The sequence below is a fragment of the Podarcis pityusensis genome, assembly GCF_964106645.2.
Source record: "Podarcis pityusensis genome assembly, chromosome: 10".
NCBI classification, from domain to species: Eukaryota; Metazoa; Chordata; class Lepidosauria; order Squamata; family Lacertidae; genus Podarcis; species Podarcis pityusensis.
In genome coordinates, this window is record NC_138035.1 from 36,851,878 (window position 1) to 36,869,490 (window position 17,613).

Consider the following 17,613-nt stretch of genomic DNA (forward strand, 5'->3'; position numbering starts at 1 on the left):
AAGGAAGGAAGGAGGCAAATGTGGAACTCTTCACTCAGACATGTGCACAGCGTCGGTGCATTGGAGGAGTAGGCCAGCTCCGCTTCCACCCCAGCGGTGTTTGGCGTGGCGCGAAGAAAAGTCTCGGCAAGCTCCTTGCAAGCTGCCAAGGCGCGCGCGGCCTCGCGCAGGGGTGGGCGGAGCTGCGTTTGCTTCCCGCCTCGCGCTGCCGGGGGGCCTCTTCTTCCCAACCGCCTTCACAGTCCGGGAGGCGCCGTGGCTGCGGTGGCGGCTCTCGCATGTCTTTAGCTACCTCCTCCGACTGCCCGGGCGCTCTCCGGTAAGGAGGAAGTCAGACTTCTCGAAGAAAGGGCAGGGGCTGCATTTGGGGAGGTTTGGGGTGCAGCCGCTGTGCGGTGCATTGGTTCCTGCCTTCGCCCAGTTTTTGCAAAAAAAAAACCCCACACATAAATAATAATAAAAAACAACAGCTTACCTGGAAGAAGTCACTTTCTCCTCCGGAAACCTGTAGTCCTCATCTCAGAAGTGGAAACCAGCTGTGCGTCCCACCTAGCGCTCTGCCCATGCATCAAGGCAGCTTCGCCTGTACACGTGTTGCATTCCGCGGATTGATTGCTTATGTATTTACACACACCCGTACAGTCGTGGGCGAAATTTTATTCAGTGTACCCAAAATAAAATAATGACTCTCTGAACCTGCTGTCCATAACCTTTCGATCTGGCTATAAATAATAGGTTGAGAGAGATTTCAGAGAACAGATGAAGGGTTGTACTGGTACGTGTATTATTTCCTCAGAGCAACCCCAGTGAAATAAGTGGACTTAAGCCCATTGATTTTAATGGGTCTGTTCTGACTAAAATGGGATGTCATCCAAGGAAAACATTGTACAGTAGAAGACATGTGTGAGCCCAAAGCTTGCTTTTTTATTTCTCTCATAAAGGAAGAAAAAGGTTATATCAGCAGAGTCTCATACTTGCACCTGATGAGTCTATTTTCATCTAGGCGCGTGTCTAGGCCATTTCCCATCCCGCCTTATTTAAAACAATGCTAAGTAAATGTAACATTGGAAGGTGGGGGGACATTGTCCAGCTTTCCGATTTATTTGTCGTGTAATCCCTTCTCCCCCACCCCCATGGTAGTTTAGCATTACCTTGAAGGCAATAAATATTCATTATAATACACAGGGAGATAAATGTAAAAATGTTTTATTGATCTGTCTAGCAAGCCTCACATTCATGCAATATATCTACATTTATATGCTAAGTCTCTTTGTTTCATTCAACTACTGCTGAATTTTGTCAGATTAAACAGTCATTTGCCTTTGTTCATGCTGTTGTTTATCCCTGTATTGAATTTTCAAACAGCTAAAAAGCAAATGTGTTTTTAAACTTTCTTGTAATTGTGTTTCTTTCTAGATCTCGGGAGGGTGTTAAAGTATGGAGATGGCTTCAACACAGTGTTTGGGATCAAAAGTTGATATGGGTAATTCAAAATATCAAATAGCTTTACAAACTGTAGGTTGAACTGTCAGGGGCTCTAGAAAGTCAACATCTGGAACATGGGGAAAACAGCAAATTCGGTAATGGGCTCTGCGTGGTATCTGGGCATGCATTGGACCCAACTCTAATGAGGTATTCGGATGTGGAGGCGATGATCTTTATAATGCAAGCGATGGCAGACCAAGAAGTTCAGGATGGCCCTACACATGCTTGGTGCATCTAGGAGTTCCCATAAATAGGATGGCCTTGGATACTTCTGCATTATGTAAGAGTGAAGTGGCACCCTTCTGGCTGCAGGATTGCACTTTACAGAATATCGTGATGTCAGGAACCTCCAGGTTTGCAGCAACAGCCCCACAGGAGCACATGCACCTTCTAGGGGTAATGCTTCCAACCCAGAACTCCCCCCCCCCCATCTGACTATCACCACATCCCTATCCGGTATGCCCCACAGAGGACCTTAAGGTCCATGAATAACCATAGTTTAGAGGTCCCGGGCCCTAAGGAAGTCAAGACTATCCTCCACCAGGGACAGGGCCTTTTTAGTGATGGCTCCAACCTGGTGGAATGCCCTGTGTCATGAGACTAGGGCCCTTCAGGATTTAACCTGCTTCCGCCGGGTCTGTAGGACAGAGCCATTCCGCCTGGCCTTTAATTTGAATTCAGCCTGATCTTTTATTTCCCTTCTCTTCCCTCCTCCTCCCCTTTTATGAAGATTACCCACTCTGAGACCCCACAGCTAATTCTCCCCTGGCCTCCTTGCTGGCCCAAGTAGGACTAATTCAGCCAGCTAGCCCTGCTGACTAGCTAAAGTTTATTGGATGGATTTCCCCCAAATTGATTTTTGAACTTTGAATTTTATTGTTATTCATGCTTTTATACTGTATTTTATGCTGCTTCTATGTTATATTAAAATTAAGTGTTTTAAATTTTTTGTTAGCTGCCCTGAGCCCAGTTTTCTGAACTGGGAAGGGTGGGGTATAAATAAGAATTTATTTATTATTTATCCCTGCTGCAACGAGTGCAGCACCATCACTAGAAGAGCACCACTACTACTTTGTCCCTTGACATGCATCACTGCTGCTACGGGCAGTGATTTGTGTTTGTTTTCTTCCCCATCGTTCTACACATGGCACATGTATTTAAATTGTTCACTTACTAAATTTCTGCTCCATAACTCATTTTGAATTAAGCTCACAGAAGTTACTACCCCACACACTTTTTTTTACTAACCTGCCAAAAGCCTAGTACACTGTGCTAGCTTCAATGCTGGCCACAGTGGCGGAAGCATGGAAAGGCAGGCTAAGAAAAATATTTGTCTTCTTCCAAGGCAAGGAGGAAGACTGTGGTCTGTTCCTTCTCTGCCAGCCTGATGTACTTCTTTGCTGGTTGCGGAGGAAGAGACTTTCCTTTCTCTGCCGGGAACATGGAAAACAAGCAGGTTGGCAGAAGAGAAAAGTCATCTGCTCATTGACTTTACTACTTGGAATTCCAGGCACTCACTGGCATGGAATTCCTAGGTGCCTTTGACGGCTAGTCTGGTACTTAAATATAAAGCAGCCATAAACTTCAGCACAAAGTGCTCCCAGAACAGATAATATATATCATTTTATGCTTTTTTTCCTTCTTTTAAAGGGATGTGGGAAACTCACAGAGCTGATGAATGAAAATCAAAAGCCATTCTCATTCCTGCTGGATAACTCTTTAGCTAGTTTTTCCTTGAGTTGAGATTTGCCATTTTTAATGGTTTGGGATTGTGGGGGGCTGGGAGTTGAATGCTAATATTCCTAAATGGTATTAGAAAGCAAATAGTATTTTCTTTCATATTTTATGTGGCAAGATGGCAAACCAAAGAGCCCTTTCAAAGCCATGGATGCTGAAATATATCTTTATAGAGATATTGAGTGCACAGAAAAAGAAAAGGTATGTATTTCCAATTGTCAAATATATAATTGACTATAGTTGCCATTGTAATTGTTTTCATTAGTTGTTTATTTTTATTTTTCAAACTTTCATTAAATGAAAAATCAAGCATAAATGAAAACATCACAGGAAACAGAAATATCAGAGCAGAGACACAAAAGTAGGCCAGAGGTATCAGTAATACCTTCCAGACTTTTAGTATAATAGAAATTATAACAAGTCTAAAACATTTTTAAAAACACAATTAACATGGAGATCCCTTATTTTCCAAGGGTTTGTGAAGCTCCACAGATTCTTATTTTATTCTATCATCCACAGCCATTTATAGGCCAGGTGAGCAGTTTGATTTTATTGTTTTCGTAGATAATTCAGAAAACAAGCAAACAGAAATTTACTTTTTTTTTTACCTCTAGAGGCTCTTAGTTTATAAGTCATTTTTTCTAGTAGAATTCCCATACCTTCATGTATTTATTATTTAAAACGTTTGCCCTATTAGGTTGGAAAAGTGGGGCAGAATGGTAGTTTTGTGTAGAGATAGTACATACTTCTCCCAATACAGTGGTACCTTGGTTTGAGAACAGCTTAGTTTATGAACAACTTGGATGAAGAATGCTGCAAATGCTGCAAACCCGGAAGTAGGTGTTTGGGTTTGTGAACTTTGCCTTGGAAGCAGAAGATGTTCCGCTTCCTATTGAGTAAATTGTAAATTTACTCAATTTACTATTGTAAATTGAGTCCCCCGCTGCTATGGGATAGCATGTCTTGGTTTAAGAACGCTTTGGTTTAAGAACGGACTTCCGGAACAGATTAAGTTTGTAAACCAAGGTACCACTGTAATTCATATACAATGGTACCTCAGGTTAAGTACTTAATTCGTTCCGGAGGTCCATTCTTAACCTGAAACTGTTCTTAACCTGAAGCACCACTTTAGCTAATGGGGCCTCCTGCTGCCACCGCGCCACCAGAGCACGATTTCTGTTCCCATCCTGAAGCAAAGTTCTTAACCTGAAGCACTATTTCTGGGTTAGTGGAGTCTGTAACCTGAAGCGTTTGTAACCTGAAGCGTATGTAACCTGAGGTACCACTGTAATGGCAACAGTTGTAAAACAATGTTATGAGACAAGCTCCTCTAAGCATGTAAATCTGTTAATTGGATGCGTATGGGTGGCTAATTTTTATTAATTTTTTGGCATGAGGCTCACTCTTCTGGGTGAAATGCCCACACTCATGTGTACATGCATTCACTCATAGTCACACACACACACACAAACACACACACACACCCCTTAGCATCCTCAAAAATTGTTCAGAAGCTGCAACTTTGAGGGCTTGGAAGAAGAAAACATATTAAACCAAAGTTTGGGCTGTTGTATTGGCTGTCATTTAGCTTCTGGCATCATTCAAAGTTCACATTTGTTTGGACTTGCATAACTTAGAGCCTTTTCAGTCAGTGAAATGACGTGTGGAGAAAAGTTCACACACCCTCACCCAGCACAGTGACTTTGATCCATTTTTTCCTCCCCCATGTCTGCTTTTATACATCACTCAGTAGATCCAATCATGGGTCATGGGTGTCTCATCTAGTTCAGTTAAGTGTGAAGTTTAAGTGAGAGAAGAGATTACCTTTCTCAAAAGCTAGATAACTTGGATTTCAATTTCAGGTTAGAACAGTTCAACACAATCTGAAGGTGCATGAAAAGAGCACATTTTCATCAAGAGCTAGGTCTCGAAAGGCTCTCAAAAAGCTGGAAGAAGCCATTGAAAGAGAAACAAAACAAGAAATAGAGAAAGAGACTTCTGCTCTGGACTGGACTCTTGCTTTTGCAAAGTGTGAGTGAAATGAGTTACAAAAATATAAACCTGAGTTTACCAGATCTTGTATTTACCAAGAATTTTCAACTATTCATATGCAGGATCTTGTGATTAACTGGTTTATAGATTAATTTATATACTATAGAACCTGTAGTATAGGTCATACGTAATTTAAGATATATATTTAAATTCAAAAGAAGATCCACAACTTGTGATAATATAGAATTCTAGATTCCTGCACCTTAGAGCCAGAGCAGCAGCTGTAGCTATGGTTTGTCAATTCAAATACAGTGGTACCCCGCAAGACGAACGCCTCGCAAGACGGAAAACCCGCTAGACGAAAGGGTTTTCCGTTTTGGAGGCGCTTCGCAAAACGAATTTCCCTATGGGCTTGCTTCGCAAGACGACAGCCCATAGGGAAATCTCAGGGACAGCGGGGAAGCGCAGCGCGTCTTCCCCACTGTCCTCGGACCTCCTCCGAAGCCGGGCGGCGGGGCGGGAACACCTCCCGCCGCCGCCCGGCTTCGGAACGGTGCTCCGAAGCCGGGCGGCGGGGAGGGAACACCTCCCGCCGCCGCCCGGCTTCGGAACGGTGCTCCGAAGCCGGGCGGGGGGGAGGGAACACCTCCCGTCGCCGCCCGGCTTCGGAACGGTGCTCCGAAGCCGGGCGGGGGGGAGGGAACACCTTCTGAAGGCGGGCGGGGGGCAAAAGTCTTTGCTCCCCCCTGCCTGCCTGTCCCGGAGGGCTTTTGAAGGCAGGGGGGGGGAGCAAAGACTTTCGCCCCCCCGCCTTCAGAAGAGGTCCAGGACCTCTTCTGAAGGCTGGCGGGGGGCAAAAGTCTTTGTCCCCCCTGCCTGCCTTCCCAGGGGCTTTTAAATCGCCCCGGACAGCGGAGAAGTCCTCCGCTGTCCCGGGGCGATTTTAAAATGCCACCCGCCAGCATTTTAAGATCGCCCGGACAGCGGAGAAGTCCTCCGCTGTCCCGGGGTTTTTTAAAATGCTGGGGGTGGGAAGAAAAGCCCTTGTCCCCCCCCCCCCAGCCTTCAGAAGAGGTCCGGGGACAGACTGTCCCCGGACCTGGTCTGAAGGCGGTTTCCCTAGGAACGCATTAATTGATTTTCAATGCATTCCTATGGGAAACCGTGCATCGCAAGACGAAAAACTCGCAAGACGAAGAGACTTGCGGAACGAATTAATTTCGTCTTGCGAGGCACCACTGTATCATGGCAAACCTCTTTTTGATTCTAGTTTGCTGACTCATCACGAACCATGGTTCATTGATTCAGGTATCACACCAAATCATAGCTTCATTAACCATGGTTTGGCATTGGGTCCACACTGAGATAGTATGCAAAACTAGTGAATCCAAGATATCCACATAATGTCTGGAAAGATGGTTATTCTTCAAATATTGTTTATAATTGAGTACACATTAAGTTTATTTAAACCTACAAATTGCAGAGGTTTGAAGATGAAATCTAACAATTCTAACTGTTTTAAAGGTATTCAGAGTGATAAGCAGTCTATATCAGAATACATCAATGAACAGAAAGAGTTGTTTCTACTGGAGGTAACCATTTTGTTTCGTGTAGTTGGTGCACTTAAAAATGGGAAAGTTCTAGTTACAGTAGCTTCAGCTACACACTGGAACATTTCTGTTTAGTTCAGATCACTAAATCAAAGCAATTGAGCACTAAACATGGTGGCCGTATGGCACTGATTTTGTTTGGAATAAATCATCCTTTAATATGTACTCACTGTCTTAATTCTCAACTATACATTCATTATTTACTATTTAGTGTACTGACTAATTATATTGGTTAGTGAATAAGCCTGAGTATTCCATTCTGACCCCATGTACCATTAACAGCATAATAAACCTGCCCAAGGGAAGACAGAAAAAAGTTTCTGACTAAAAACCCAAAGATTCCATAAACCCCAATTTACCCTTAAGTTAAGTTAATGAGAATATGGTTTCTCTGTAGTATGCACTAACTGTCTGATAGGACTATTAACTTTATTGCTGTTAGGATGAGAATGCTCGATCGAAAAGCCTTCAGGGTAGTAATCTGAAAGAGTAGCAACCAGGCCTTGCATAGCCTTTTTTTGCTATTGGAATGGCATTCAGCTTTGCAAGGCGCTTGAATACAAAGATCCTTTTGTGCTTAACTTTTTGCAATGTTTCCCCTTCCCAGTATGCGGTTAAAACGAAACAACGCACCATAGCCAAGCTGGAGGAAATAGTATCGGAGGAAGAGAGGAGGGCCAAACTCGCCGAAACAAAATTAGAAGAAGATGCAATAGCATTTGATGAGTTTCTCAAAGAAAACGACAGACGTTCTGTTGATGCTCTTAAAAGGTTAGACACTTTGTTGCAATTTCTATTATTAATAACAAGCTAGATGGTTTGACTGCGGGGCCTGCACACAGAGAATTCTCATAGGGCTTGGTGGTCCTGTTTGTGGCCTCCTACCTTCCCACGCAAATGTGCTCACACAGGCTGCCCCAGTAGCCATTGCAAAGAACAGGAAGGCCACGTGGGTCCTCTGTATCGCTGTAGCAGACATTCTTCAAGCATGATGTGACCCAGCCAGTGTTTTCTTTTCTTGGCTAGTACGCTCACAAGTCACCTGGGGACTTTACATCCAAAAACAAGCTTTCAACCACCCCAGATCATTCTACCCTGCCACTAGGAGATTGCCCCCATCAGATCCCAACATCACGTCTGACCAGAGATTACTTTTTGCTGATGTAGTTGTCGAAATGTGATGTCTCTGCCCCAGTTTTTGCTAATATACCTAAGAAGAATGAATGGGGGGGGGGTCATTATACCGTACCTACAAATAAGGAACTGACAACGGCATCAGATGAATTATATATATTTGAAACAGCAGTTCATCAAAATGTTAGCAGCTCACTTGAATAGTTTGGTTTTCAGTAGCCATCTGTGTGCAGGAAGAGGGCAAGATGAATGGGTGTCAGCAGGGAGGGTGTTATAGGTTTTGGTGGGAGAGAGCAAGGCCTCTACCTCAAGCTTGGGCATAATGGCTTTGATGAGATGGGTTGGTGGGTTGGCGTTTGCTTCATTCTCTAATGTTATTTCCTCTAGTCCGTTGACTTTTAAGAGGTGAGGAATTTCTGGTTGATTCTTATGGCTGCAAGTTTCCATACCGACATTGAGAGGTTTTTAAATGTGCTGTGCAAGGTGTGACTGTCATTAGCGGAATAATTCGTCAGTCTGAAAATGTTCATTGGTTTTGTAATGCACTGATTACTAAGGAAACAGTTTGAAACTGGTTTTCAGAGTGATTGCAGATTTGTGCTACTTGTGGACAAAAGCAAACCAGACTGTTCACCTATTTTCTGGGGGGTGCAGGCAGAAAAATGTGTTTCTATTTTAAAATCTGTCTATATGCACCCAGAATTACAACATCTATATTATTTTTAGTGCAACTCATGAAGCAAAAGCTAAAATGGAGGTGACAGCGGAAGTGAGGTCAGCAATGAATGAGCTGTTCTCTCTTAAAAGGTGAGTTCTTTATTTCACATATTTAGCAAAGCATAACCTAGGCTGCTGCCAGGTTTTTGGGGGAGGTGGTTATGCAGCAATGAGTGTTCATCCTGATTTGCTTGCAGGGTGTTTATACATCTATGTGTAAGTCATTCACTTCTTATTGCATTTCCTAATTGGTTTTCAAACTACAAGAAGTCAGATAAGGGATAACTTCTATAGCAGTTTTCATACTACAGCTTACACAAGTGGAATACTAGTTATGCATTTAGTTCTTTTTTATATTGCTCAAGGCCTGCACATAATATGTCAAAGCCCTTCTCTGAATGGAAAGTACCTCTTGTAGGCAGGATAGCTATGGATTCAATACTTTCAAAATAATAGAATTTAAACACTAACACACAATATTGTTGCACGCTGCTGCCACCCCGCACACAAACAGCAGGTAGAGAAATAAATTGTGTGTGTGTGTATGTGTGTGTGTATTAAGATTCAGACTTACTTAGAGTTAGCATTTTAGCTCAAAATATTAAGATGAAACAAACCTTAATGTGACTCCCATAACTCTGATAAAAACTCTTGTTCATTTGCTTTTGCATTGTTTATTACAATAATGTCAGTTTATTTTCTTTATAACATTTGGCTGTTGTACTTCACTAAAATATGACTGTCTGCTTGCTTATAAACGATCATCCTTTAATGTCTGCAGTGAAATTGCAAACAGTGAAGATAATCTGAGACTGTATTTATCCTACGAAGCTTTTTTGTTGAGTGTGTCTCCTAAAGAGTGGCAAGAACAACAGATGGCAAAAAAGAAGCTATTGAAAAAGGATAAAAGAGACGTTTCAAAGTCTTTGCTTTCTTTTCCTGCTCGTGAGAAAAGCAGGATGGGGTCTACTTCTTTCATATTACACCAAAAAATAAGTATGTCATTTTAGTACTGTCCACTAGAAACTTATATTGCACTGCACCCCTGCATGTTAGAAGTCACTTCAGTTCCCCCTTTTTTCAATTCTCCCAGAGTGGAAACTGAGAAACAATGTCTAAGGATCAATGTTGTTCCCATATCTGCCCCATTGATGTATAAAGTGCAGACCAGTGAAGCAGTATTTTAGTTTGCTGGATGATGCAAACTCGACATTCCCAACTGATGGGATGGCAGTCCTTGTCAGCCTTCTGCCTTCTCTTCCACTTCAGGGTCTGACTGGTCCTGCCTAGAGTCAGTGAAGGTTGGGTGTGACTGTTTTTTTTAGGAGCCTTGGTTTTTCTCATCGTTTACCTTGTATTAGAGAGATTTTAAAAAACAACAACTTTCTAGCCTTTGTTTTGTGTCTATTGTACTGTTTCCCTCCAACTTTTACCTCACAGTGGTGTCTCTGCTCTCTGTGAACCTTCCTCCTTCCTTCCTTTTCCCCTCACCATCAGTTTGGCTCTGGTACTTGAAGGATGTGGTCTTATTATACCAAGTTAGACCATTTGTTCTATCTAGCTGTCATCACCCTTAACAAATTAAAGTTCCTGGGATTTTTTGAGGGAAGTCATGACTGTTAAACCAGTATACAGTAGGAGTGCTTTAAAAGTATGGTGTGGGTGTGTCCCACTCTGGTTTGGATTTAGCAAGCTGGTGTGTATAAATAGCCTATCAAGTTACTTACTACCAAATATTTCTGTGCTGTTTGAACCGCGTCTTTAGACAAATGGGCTCATGTCAAAGGGCAACAACATCCCAAGAAACTGCTACCTTCATCATCGATGTCAGTATTTTTTTCTGAAACTGATGTGAAGAAAGACCATCAGAAAAGCCAAGGTAAGGAGCCAATGGGAAGAAGGACTTTCTTGTAGGAATATCATCTTTGCCTGCACCAGATATTCCAGGCAGGACCGCATTATGAATGGAGCAAGGGCTGCAAGAGCCACAGTGGTGTGTAGTGGCTAGAGCAGGGGTCGGCAACGTGTGGCCCATGGGCTGGATGCGGCCCACAAAGACTGTTTTACCGGCCCACCAGCCGCCCTGAACCACCTGCTTGGCGAGTCCCCAGTGCAGCGCTGGCACTCGCCGAGCGGTGCCAGAAATCACATCTGTGCATGCGCAGATACCAGAAATCGCGACTGTGCAGGCGCGATTTCCGGCATCTGGGCATGTGCAGAAGCGATTTCCGGCGCCACAGAGATGCGCAGACGCGATTTATGGTATCACGCTGTGCCAGTCCGGCCCACGGACAATCTCCGTGGGAGTGATCCGGCCCATGGCAGGTAAACCTTTCTGACCCCTGGGCTAGAGCATTCGACCAGGTTCAAATCTCCACTCAGCCATGAAACACCCACTCCCCATCTGGGCTTCTGGACAGAGTCTTCCTCCCAGATCCCCAGGGGTACCCTGAGGTATTGCACTTGATCAAAGGCGGTGATGCATCACCTCCTGGGAACAGACTAAGGATTCGACCAAATGCCTTATCCACCATTGCCAGCCAGGGCAGTCAGAAATGGGGCAGGCAATGGAGCTTTCCCCTCTGCTAACTTCTGTATGCAGCTTTTGATTCCCCACCCCCACTTCTGAAGTTGGCATAATGTTATGCCAGTGTTGGGGATGGGATCAGTCTCCCCCGCCCCCCTCCACTACATTTTGGCCACTCTGCCAGTATGGAGTAGTACCGGTATATCTGTGACGTTCTGCTGGCATATCATCATTGGGAGAGACATATTTGGGCTTGTGATGGAATACCAGGGCTTCTCTAATTCGTCCCACCATCCCTGCCACCAAAGTATATTGAGTATTGGATTGTGTCCCAGCTGTATATGATCTAAGAGCCTTAAATTGTGTGCTGTGAATCATACGCCTCCCATTGCCCATCTGTACAGCAACAGTTTGAGGGAATACATCGCTCTTTCCACCAGGGAAGCTTCTGCTCTGTAATTTAAGTGTCGACTGGAGCTTGCTCACAGAGAGTAGCTGAAGGAAGGTGATAAGGAATTTCAGCCACTCACATTATGGCAAATGAGATCAGGGACCACCTTTTATCTAAGCAAAACTCAGGAAGTGATACATAAGGAATGATAGGGCGAAATAAGTTAAGGCAGACAAAATACCCCCACGCCCTTACCTCCCCCCCCCCCCATGGTAAATGCTAGTGGCAAGGATGCCTTTCTAGTTCTGAATACAGGCAACAGTTCATTTGGGCAAAGTTTAACAGGCACTAGCTGCACAACGAATACTTGTATGCAGGATCCTGATGTCTTTCTTTAAGGCAGCTCCACATCCTGTCTTTAATATAAGGCAAGGGTGTCTTAAGCTGTGGCCCTACAGATGTTGCTGGACTCCAGTTCAGAGCAACCCTACCCAGCGTTACAATTAGGAATTGTAACCCAGCAAAATCTGGTTGGCCACAGGATAGGCACTCCGATATTAATGAAAATAATGTAAGATATGTAATATAGTTCTTATAACCCTGTTGCCGAAAAAAGGTAATAATACAGACTTGTTAATTTTTGAAGGAGGCGACTACAGGTTTTTTAAGAGGGCATCAAGACTATCACTGAGCAAAAGATTCTCAATAGAAGGGAGAAAAAAATCGCTAGCAAGGTACTCTATGAAATTTAATTGCTTTTAAAAGTTCTCTCCGTTTCGGGTTGCAGATGTATCATAAAGAGCTTCTCTTCAAGAAAGAGAAGCGCTTATCCCTTTGGGGCACGTGGAAGTACAGTGGACGCTCTGGTTGCGAACGTGATCCGTGCGGGAGGCACATTCACAACCCGCAGCGAGCGCTGAAACCTGAAAGTAACCCGTTCCGGTACTTTCGGGTTTTTGCGCAGTGCGCAACCCGAAAACATGCAACCTGAAGCATCTGTAACCCAAGGTACCACTGTAGTTGTACAATTCTGCTTTTGGGCGCCAGCTCTCCCATCTATCATCCCCCTGGCTACTGGCATGTGAACTAGAGTGTCAGCGGGGACTGCGGGGAGTTGGAATCATAACATCATTGGGAGCACTGCATGTTGGTTAGCCTGGGCTTACAAAGAACAAGGTTTCGATTTTATCAAACACAACGTTCCTTCCACCACTGAGCACTGACTTGGCAAACTTCAATGTATAAACACAAATCTGAATTAATTTTTTCCTTTTATAACAGCTGTGCAAGTGAAAAAAGTATCTCTGCCTCTTCAGATGATGATATTTCGCTTGAAGATCTAGACACTGACGAGGTGATGAATTAATCTTTGTTAAATACAACAGCATCCTATAAAAATGGGACCTTTTGTTGCTTTTCATTCAATTGTACAACATCTTCACAACCTCTGGGCCAAAACTGCTAGGAGGTAGCCACTGGCCGCAAGCATGGCTGTAAGATTCCTGCATGTATGGATTCCATCCGTATGTTGAAATGTAAATTTCAACCTAAGGGAACTTTCTGTGTAGATTTCAGTGTTCTTGGCCCTCTAGATCAAGAATTTGCATATTCGTATTCATACCTGCAAGTATGCTGTGGACTTGCATAAGGGAATCTGGCTTCAAGGCAGTGTTCTGAGATTAACGTGCAGCAGAAAAAGAACTTGTGAATTGGCCTTCACCTGGACAATAATTTTTAACATTTTTTGTTAAAATTTAGTAGCAAGGCAAGTGCAATCTGTCATACCTAATGCAGCCCAGTGTTAAAAATCTCCCCTCCCATTTTTAACAATTTTTATTTTATCAAGAACTGTTTGCAACTGCATTGATATGACTCATTTTTCAGCAACTCTATAGTATTCCTTCTCCTGCATTAGGAACCAGAGATATATTTCAAAGATCCAGATGAGTTGCTTCAGATGTACAGGCATCTTGAGGAACAAAATCTATCACTGTTTCAAAATATTCAAGATCTCAGTGGAACACTAGAAGACGCAAGGCAGAGAGAACACGCCATTGTTCAGGGAATGTAAGTTTAAGTGAAACGTTTTGAAATATGCTGCTTCTGTTCCTCCTCGGGTACAAAGTGGGTCCCCTTCCCTTCTACTAACACGACTACTACATATTTGTTTAGTGAAGCCAATGTGTTTGCCACTATATAGAAAACTAACATGACAAGAGGACAGAACTTTGTAAAGACAGAAGTAGAGTTAATGTGTAGCAGAAATCTCATCAATTCAGGGAATGCTTTACTGGGCTCCAAAAGAGGAGAGTGAAGTGGCTTTGATGGAATGAGATGGGAATGTTCTGTCCCCCCCCACAACTGCAGACCATGGATTAGTTTAGGCGTGAGGTTGGTAGCAGCTGAAGCCTTTACACTGATTCCTTAAATCGGAGATAACCAATATGGTACTCTTCAGATACAGTTGCACAGACCTGGGCTTTGGCCATGCTTGCTGGGGCTGATGGAAGTTATAGCCCTAAACATCTGTAGGGCACTAGGGCACTATGCCTTAAACAGAACACCCATGGCTTCTTAATGGACCAGTTTGAACAGCCAATCAGCAGTTCTAGGAGACTTCAGCCTGGACTAGTTCCACAGTGGAGCATACACTATTGGCAGTGTTAGAAATTAGCCAGGCGCCAGGTGTGTTTTGCAATTGGTGTGGGTCCAATTGCAACCATGTGGGGATCTGTTAACTGGAGAAAGCAAAGTGTCCCTTACAGAAAGATTAGAAATAATTTGCCTTGAAGCTTGAATTTGCTTTATTCTGGATTGTTTTATTTGATGTTTTAATGTCTTGCAAACTGCTTTGAGATCTGTTCTTTAAAATATAAAGCAGCATAGAAATGAATAATAATATTAGCAGATTTCATTGCAAAAAAAGGCACCTAGACATTTCATTGTGGTGACTGTAACCTAGGTTTAAGGTGCCATTTGGCGATTATATTTTATATCTGAGTTTCTAACACTGAATATTGGTGGAACATAAGCATCTGAACAATTTCAATGCCATCATCAGTCTTTTTACATCTTTTTATTTAAGATGTATATGTGTTTCCATGCTAAACGTTTTCTCCAATATCAACATCATTTGCACAAGTAAGTCCCTGTTGTTTTACAGGTATCTTCAATTTTTTTAAAAAGAAAAACAATGGTTTTTCTAGTCAAGGAGTGATTTTTAATGAGCTCACTCCCCTTGAACCTATTCTGTTTATACAAGTAGGCCACTTACAAGTGTTAATCATCTTGTAGGAGCACTTGCACAAGCTCTGAGAGATCTTTGCCCATCATCACTGAACTATGATTCACAGAATTTCCTGGGGAGACAAATCCTATTAAACCTGTTACAAGTCTGTAGAATAAAAATGCTGCTTTGCCTAGAATAGCCAGAATATGAGAATTGGGTTATTGCACAGAAAAACTAATCTACAAAATAGTTTTGAATACTAGTTACAACTTTTCACAGCCTTTCTTATAGGGAAAAAAGGATAAATGATATAGTAAATGAGAAAAAAGCTCTTATAGCTGCTCGCCTCAAAGAAGAACAGAAAAGTGCTGAACTGGAATTAAAAATCAAAGTGTTTTCTTCCGGAGACTATAATCCAATATCCATGGTAATTTTGTATGTTTATACAATCTTTATAACATTGAATAGCTCTGTTCTAAAAACCCTGACAGGCTACAAGACCACAGCGCCAGCGGTATTCCGTGCTTCTCCTACTCAGAGTAGACCCACTGAAATTAGGGTCATTTCAACCGGTCTACTTTGAGTAAAACGCAGTTTAATACTATCCCTAATGACTTGGGTAGAAGTATCACAATTTGTCTATGTGATACCACATTACCTATGTGTAGCAGTTTGAACCAAGGCCAGTATAGCTAGGGGATACAGTACCAGGGAGCCCAACACTGACATCCTACCTGGTGCCCAAAAAGTGGACACAGAAGTAGTGGTGTAGGCATATACTGGAAACAGGAATGTGCACCAGTTCCATCTGTGATTCAGGGGTTCTCCTAGTTCTGAGTTGCACCATTAACAAGACATTTCAAGGCGTATCAGGGACTCCCTGAGCTGGTTTAGTTTCTAATTGCAGGAAGTTACTTTCACAGGGTACTCCAATGACAATGATTTGGAGGAGGGATCTACAGGAATTATGTCCCTATAGTATTGTAAAAACACTTTCCCCCCTGGAGAGCCCCCAGAAGCTCAGAAACGCATTGAACTATTAGATTTATTTGTGCCTTTATTAGATTTAATCCTATTTGACATTCAACACTGCATTGACTTAACATTGCAATCCGTGTGCCTTATTCTGCCAATTTTCTTACGGTTTTGCCTTACGTGCTGAATAAGTGCCATCACATTTTCAGGACTGTTTCCCTTTTTAGGACTGTAGAATGAATTTTCTATATTATATTTAAAAAATGATTATATATTTTATATTGCTTGCGAGTTCATCTTATTTTAAAGTTTCAGTGTAGACCTTTTTTTGTTTACTATAACGTAAGCATTTGCTGTGGTTTACATAAAATCCCTTTCTTAAATCTTAAGGATAAATCGCTGAATACACTTAAGAAAAAAATAACAGAGGTGTATAGGGCTTGCTGTGGAACGATTGAAGTATCTAGCATGACCGCCTTTCAAATGCTGAAAGCAATAGAAATCAGAGTTTCAGAACTGTGTGAGATGTTGGAAATACTTCCACCGGAATACCTTGAGACTGTTGAAACTATGGAGAAACTCCGAGCAAAACAAAGACGGCAGAGGTAATCTTAATGCCAGTGCTTAAAGAAGTATGCCAGTTATGTATTCCCATCACTTAGTCACATCTGAGTTTGCAACACTATCTTCTGGACCAAACTTTTGAGACAACAGTCACCAGTTTTTAGCCTATAGGCATTAGAGTTTCACAAAGTGAAAAAGATTTCTGTTTAGATGGACATCCCCACCCTAGTATTATAAGTATTTTATAAGTGACTATTAGTTGTCCCACCTTCTTAGGGCCAGACTAGACATAACATCATTCACATAATTTAGCAATTACGTAGGATCTGGGTAAATAGCAGACATGGAGGTGTCAATCCAGGCCCGGTCCCTGGGGCTTGCTATTTCTAGCAATACAGTTATTGCCAGTGCTTTCCTCTCAATTCAAATAGCAGACACTAGTGCAACAATTCAGACTAAGGCTGGAGCAGGAGGGAAAGAATTGAAGTGGATCAGCCACTTTTAATCAATTCACCAATTGCTCACAGTGCGAACGGTGTTGCAACTAGTTTATCCCTTAGAAATTCTGTGAACAAAACTGTCTCTAGCTCCCTCATTTTTGTTACCACAGTAATGCTGAATTTTACAAACATAGGCACAATTCAAGGCTGCATCACTGGAGGGAGAAGATGTGGACACTTCCCTCTCACAATATACTAACGTCCTCTAATTCCTAAAATCTCTCTCTGATTCTTAAAAGAGTTCGTGAAGATAAATTGAAAGAACTGAAGAGAATCCAGGAAGAACGGCTGAAGCATGCTCTGGAAAGAGCAATTGCAGTACCAAAGACAAGGGTTAGTAGGAGTGCTTAAAAATATATCTTAGGCTGTAAATCTTACTGAACTCAGTAGTACCCAATACTGAGTAAAAATGGTTAGGGGCATACTGCAACATGGTGATAGTGTGCATGTTAAAAAGAATCTAGAATCTGTATTATAGAAAAAAGTTTACAAAGAAAAACTTTCATGCTGATTTAACAAAGTAGGTTTATATTTTCTGTCTTCATTTTAGGTGGGAAGAAAACTGGTTTTCCGCTCCCAGCCGCCAGAAGCTAAACAAAAAGGGGTACAAGTTGTAGATTTAACTACAAAAAGTGAAGATGATTACTATTTCTGTTGAATTCTTCTTGTTTCATGACATTTCTTTTTGGAATAGCACTAGATCTTGATTCTAGCTCTGTTTAGCAGAGTTATAGTAGGTAAACTGTGACAGA

At 42.4% G+C, this 17,613-nt stretch overlaps 1 protein-coding gene across 2 annotated transcripts; it reads left to right on the top strand.

Moving 5' to 3' along the window:
* The first annotated feature begins 182 nt into the window (after positions 1-182).
* CCDC38 (coiled-coil domain containing 38) lies at positions 183-17,551 on the top strand. Of its 2 annotated transcripts, none has more exons than XM_080971430.1 (16): positions 183-319; positions 1,417-1,483; positions 3,341-3,423; positions 5,085-5,253; positions 6,739-6,806; positions 7,432-7,595; positions 8,685-8,765; positions 9,457-9,671; positions 10,441-10,554; positions 12,240-12,327; positions 12,875-12,947; positions 13,509-13,660; positions 15,102-15,249; positions 16,188-16,402; positions 17,101-17,194; positions 17,412-17,551. In XM_080971430.1, exons 2-16 carry the CDS (start codon positions 1,438-1,440, stop codon positions 17,517-17,519), a joined length of 1,818 nt encoding a protein of 605 aa, XP_080827556.1. In that variant the 5' UTR covers positions 183-319; positions 1,417-1,437; the 3' UTR covers positions 17,520-17,551. The 2 variants fall into 2 exon arrangements, with proteins under 2 accessions (XP_080827556.1, XP_080827557.1); XM_080971431.1 differs by having other exon boundaries at positions 15,114-15,249.
* The last annotated feature ends 62 nt before the right edge of the window (positions 17,552-17,613 follow it).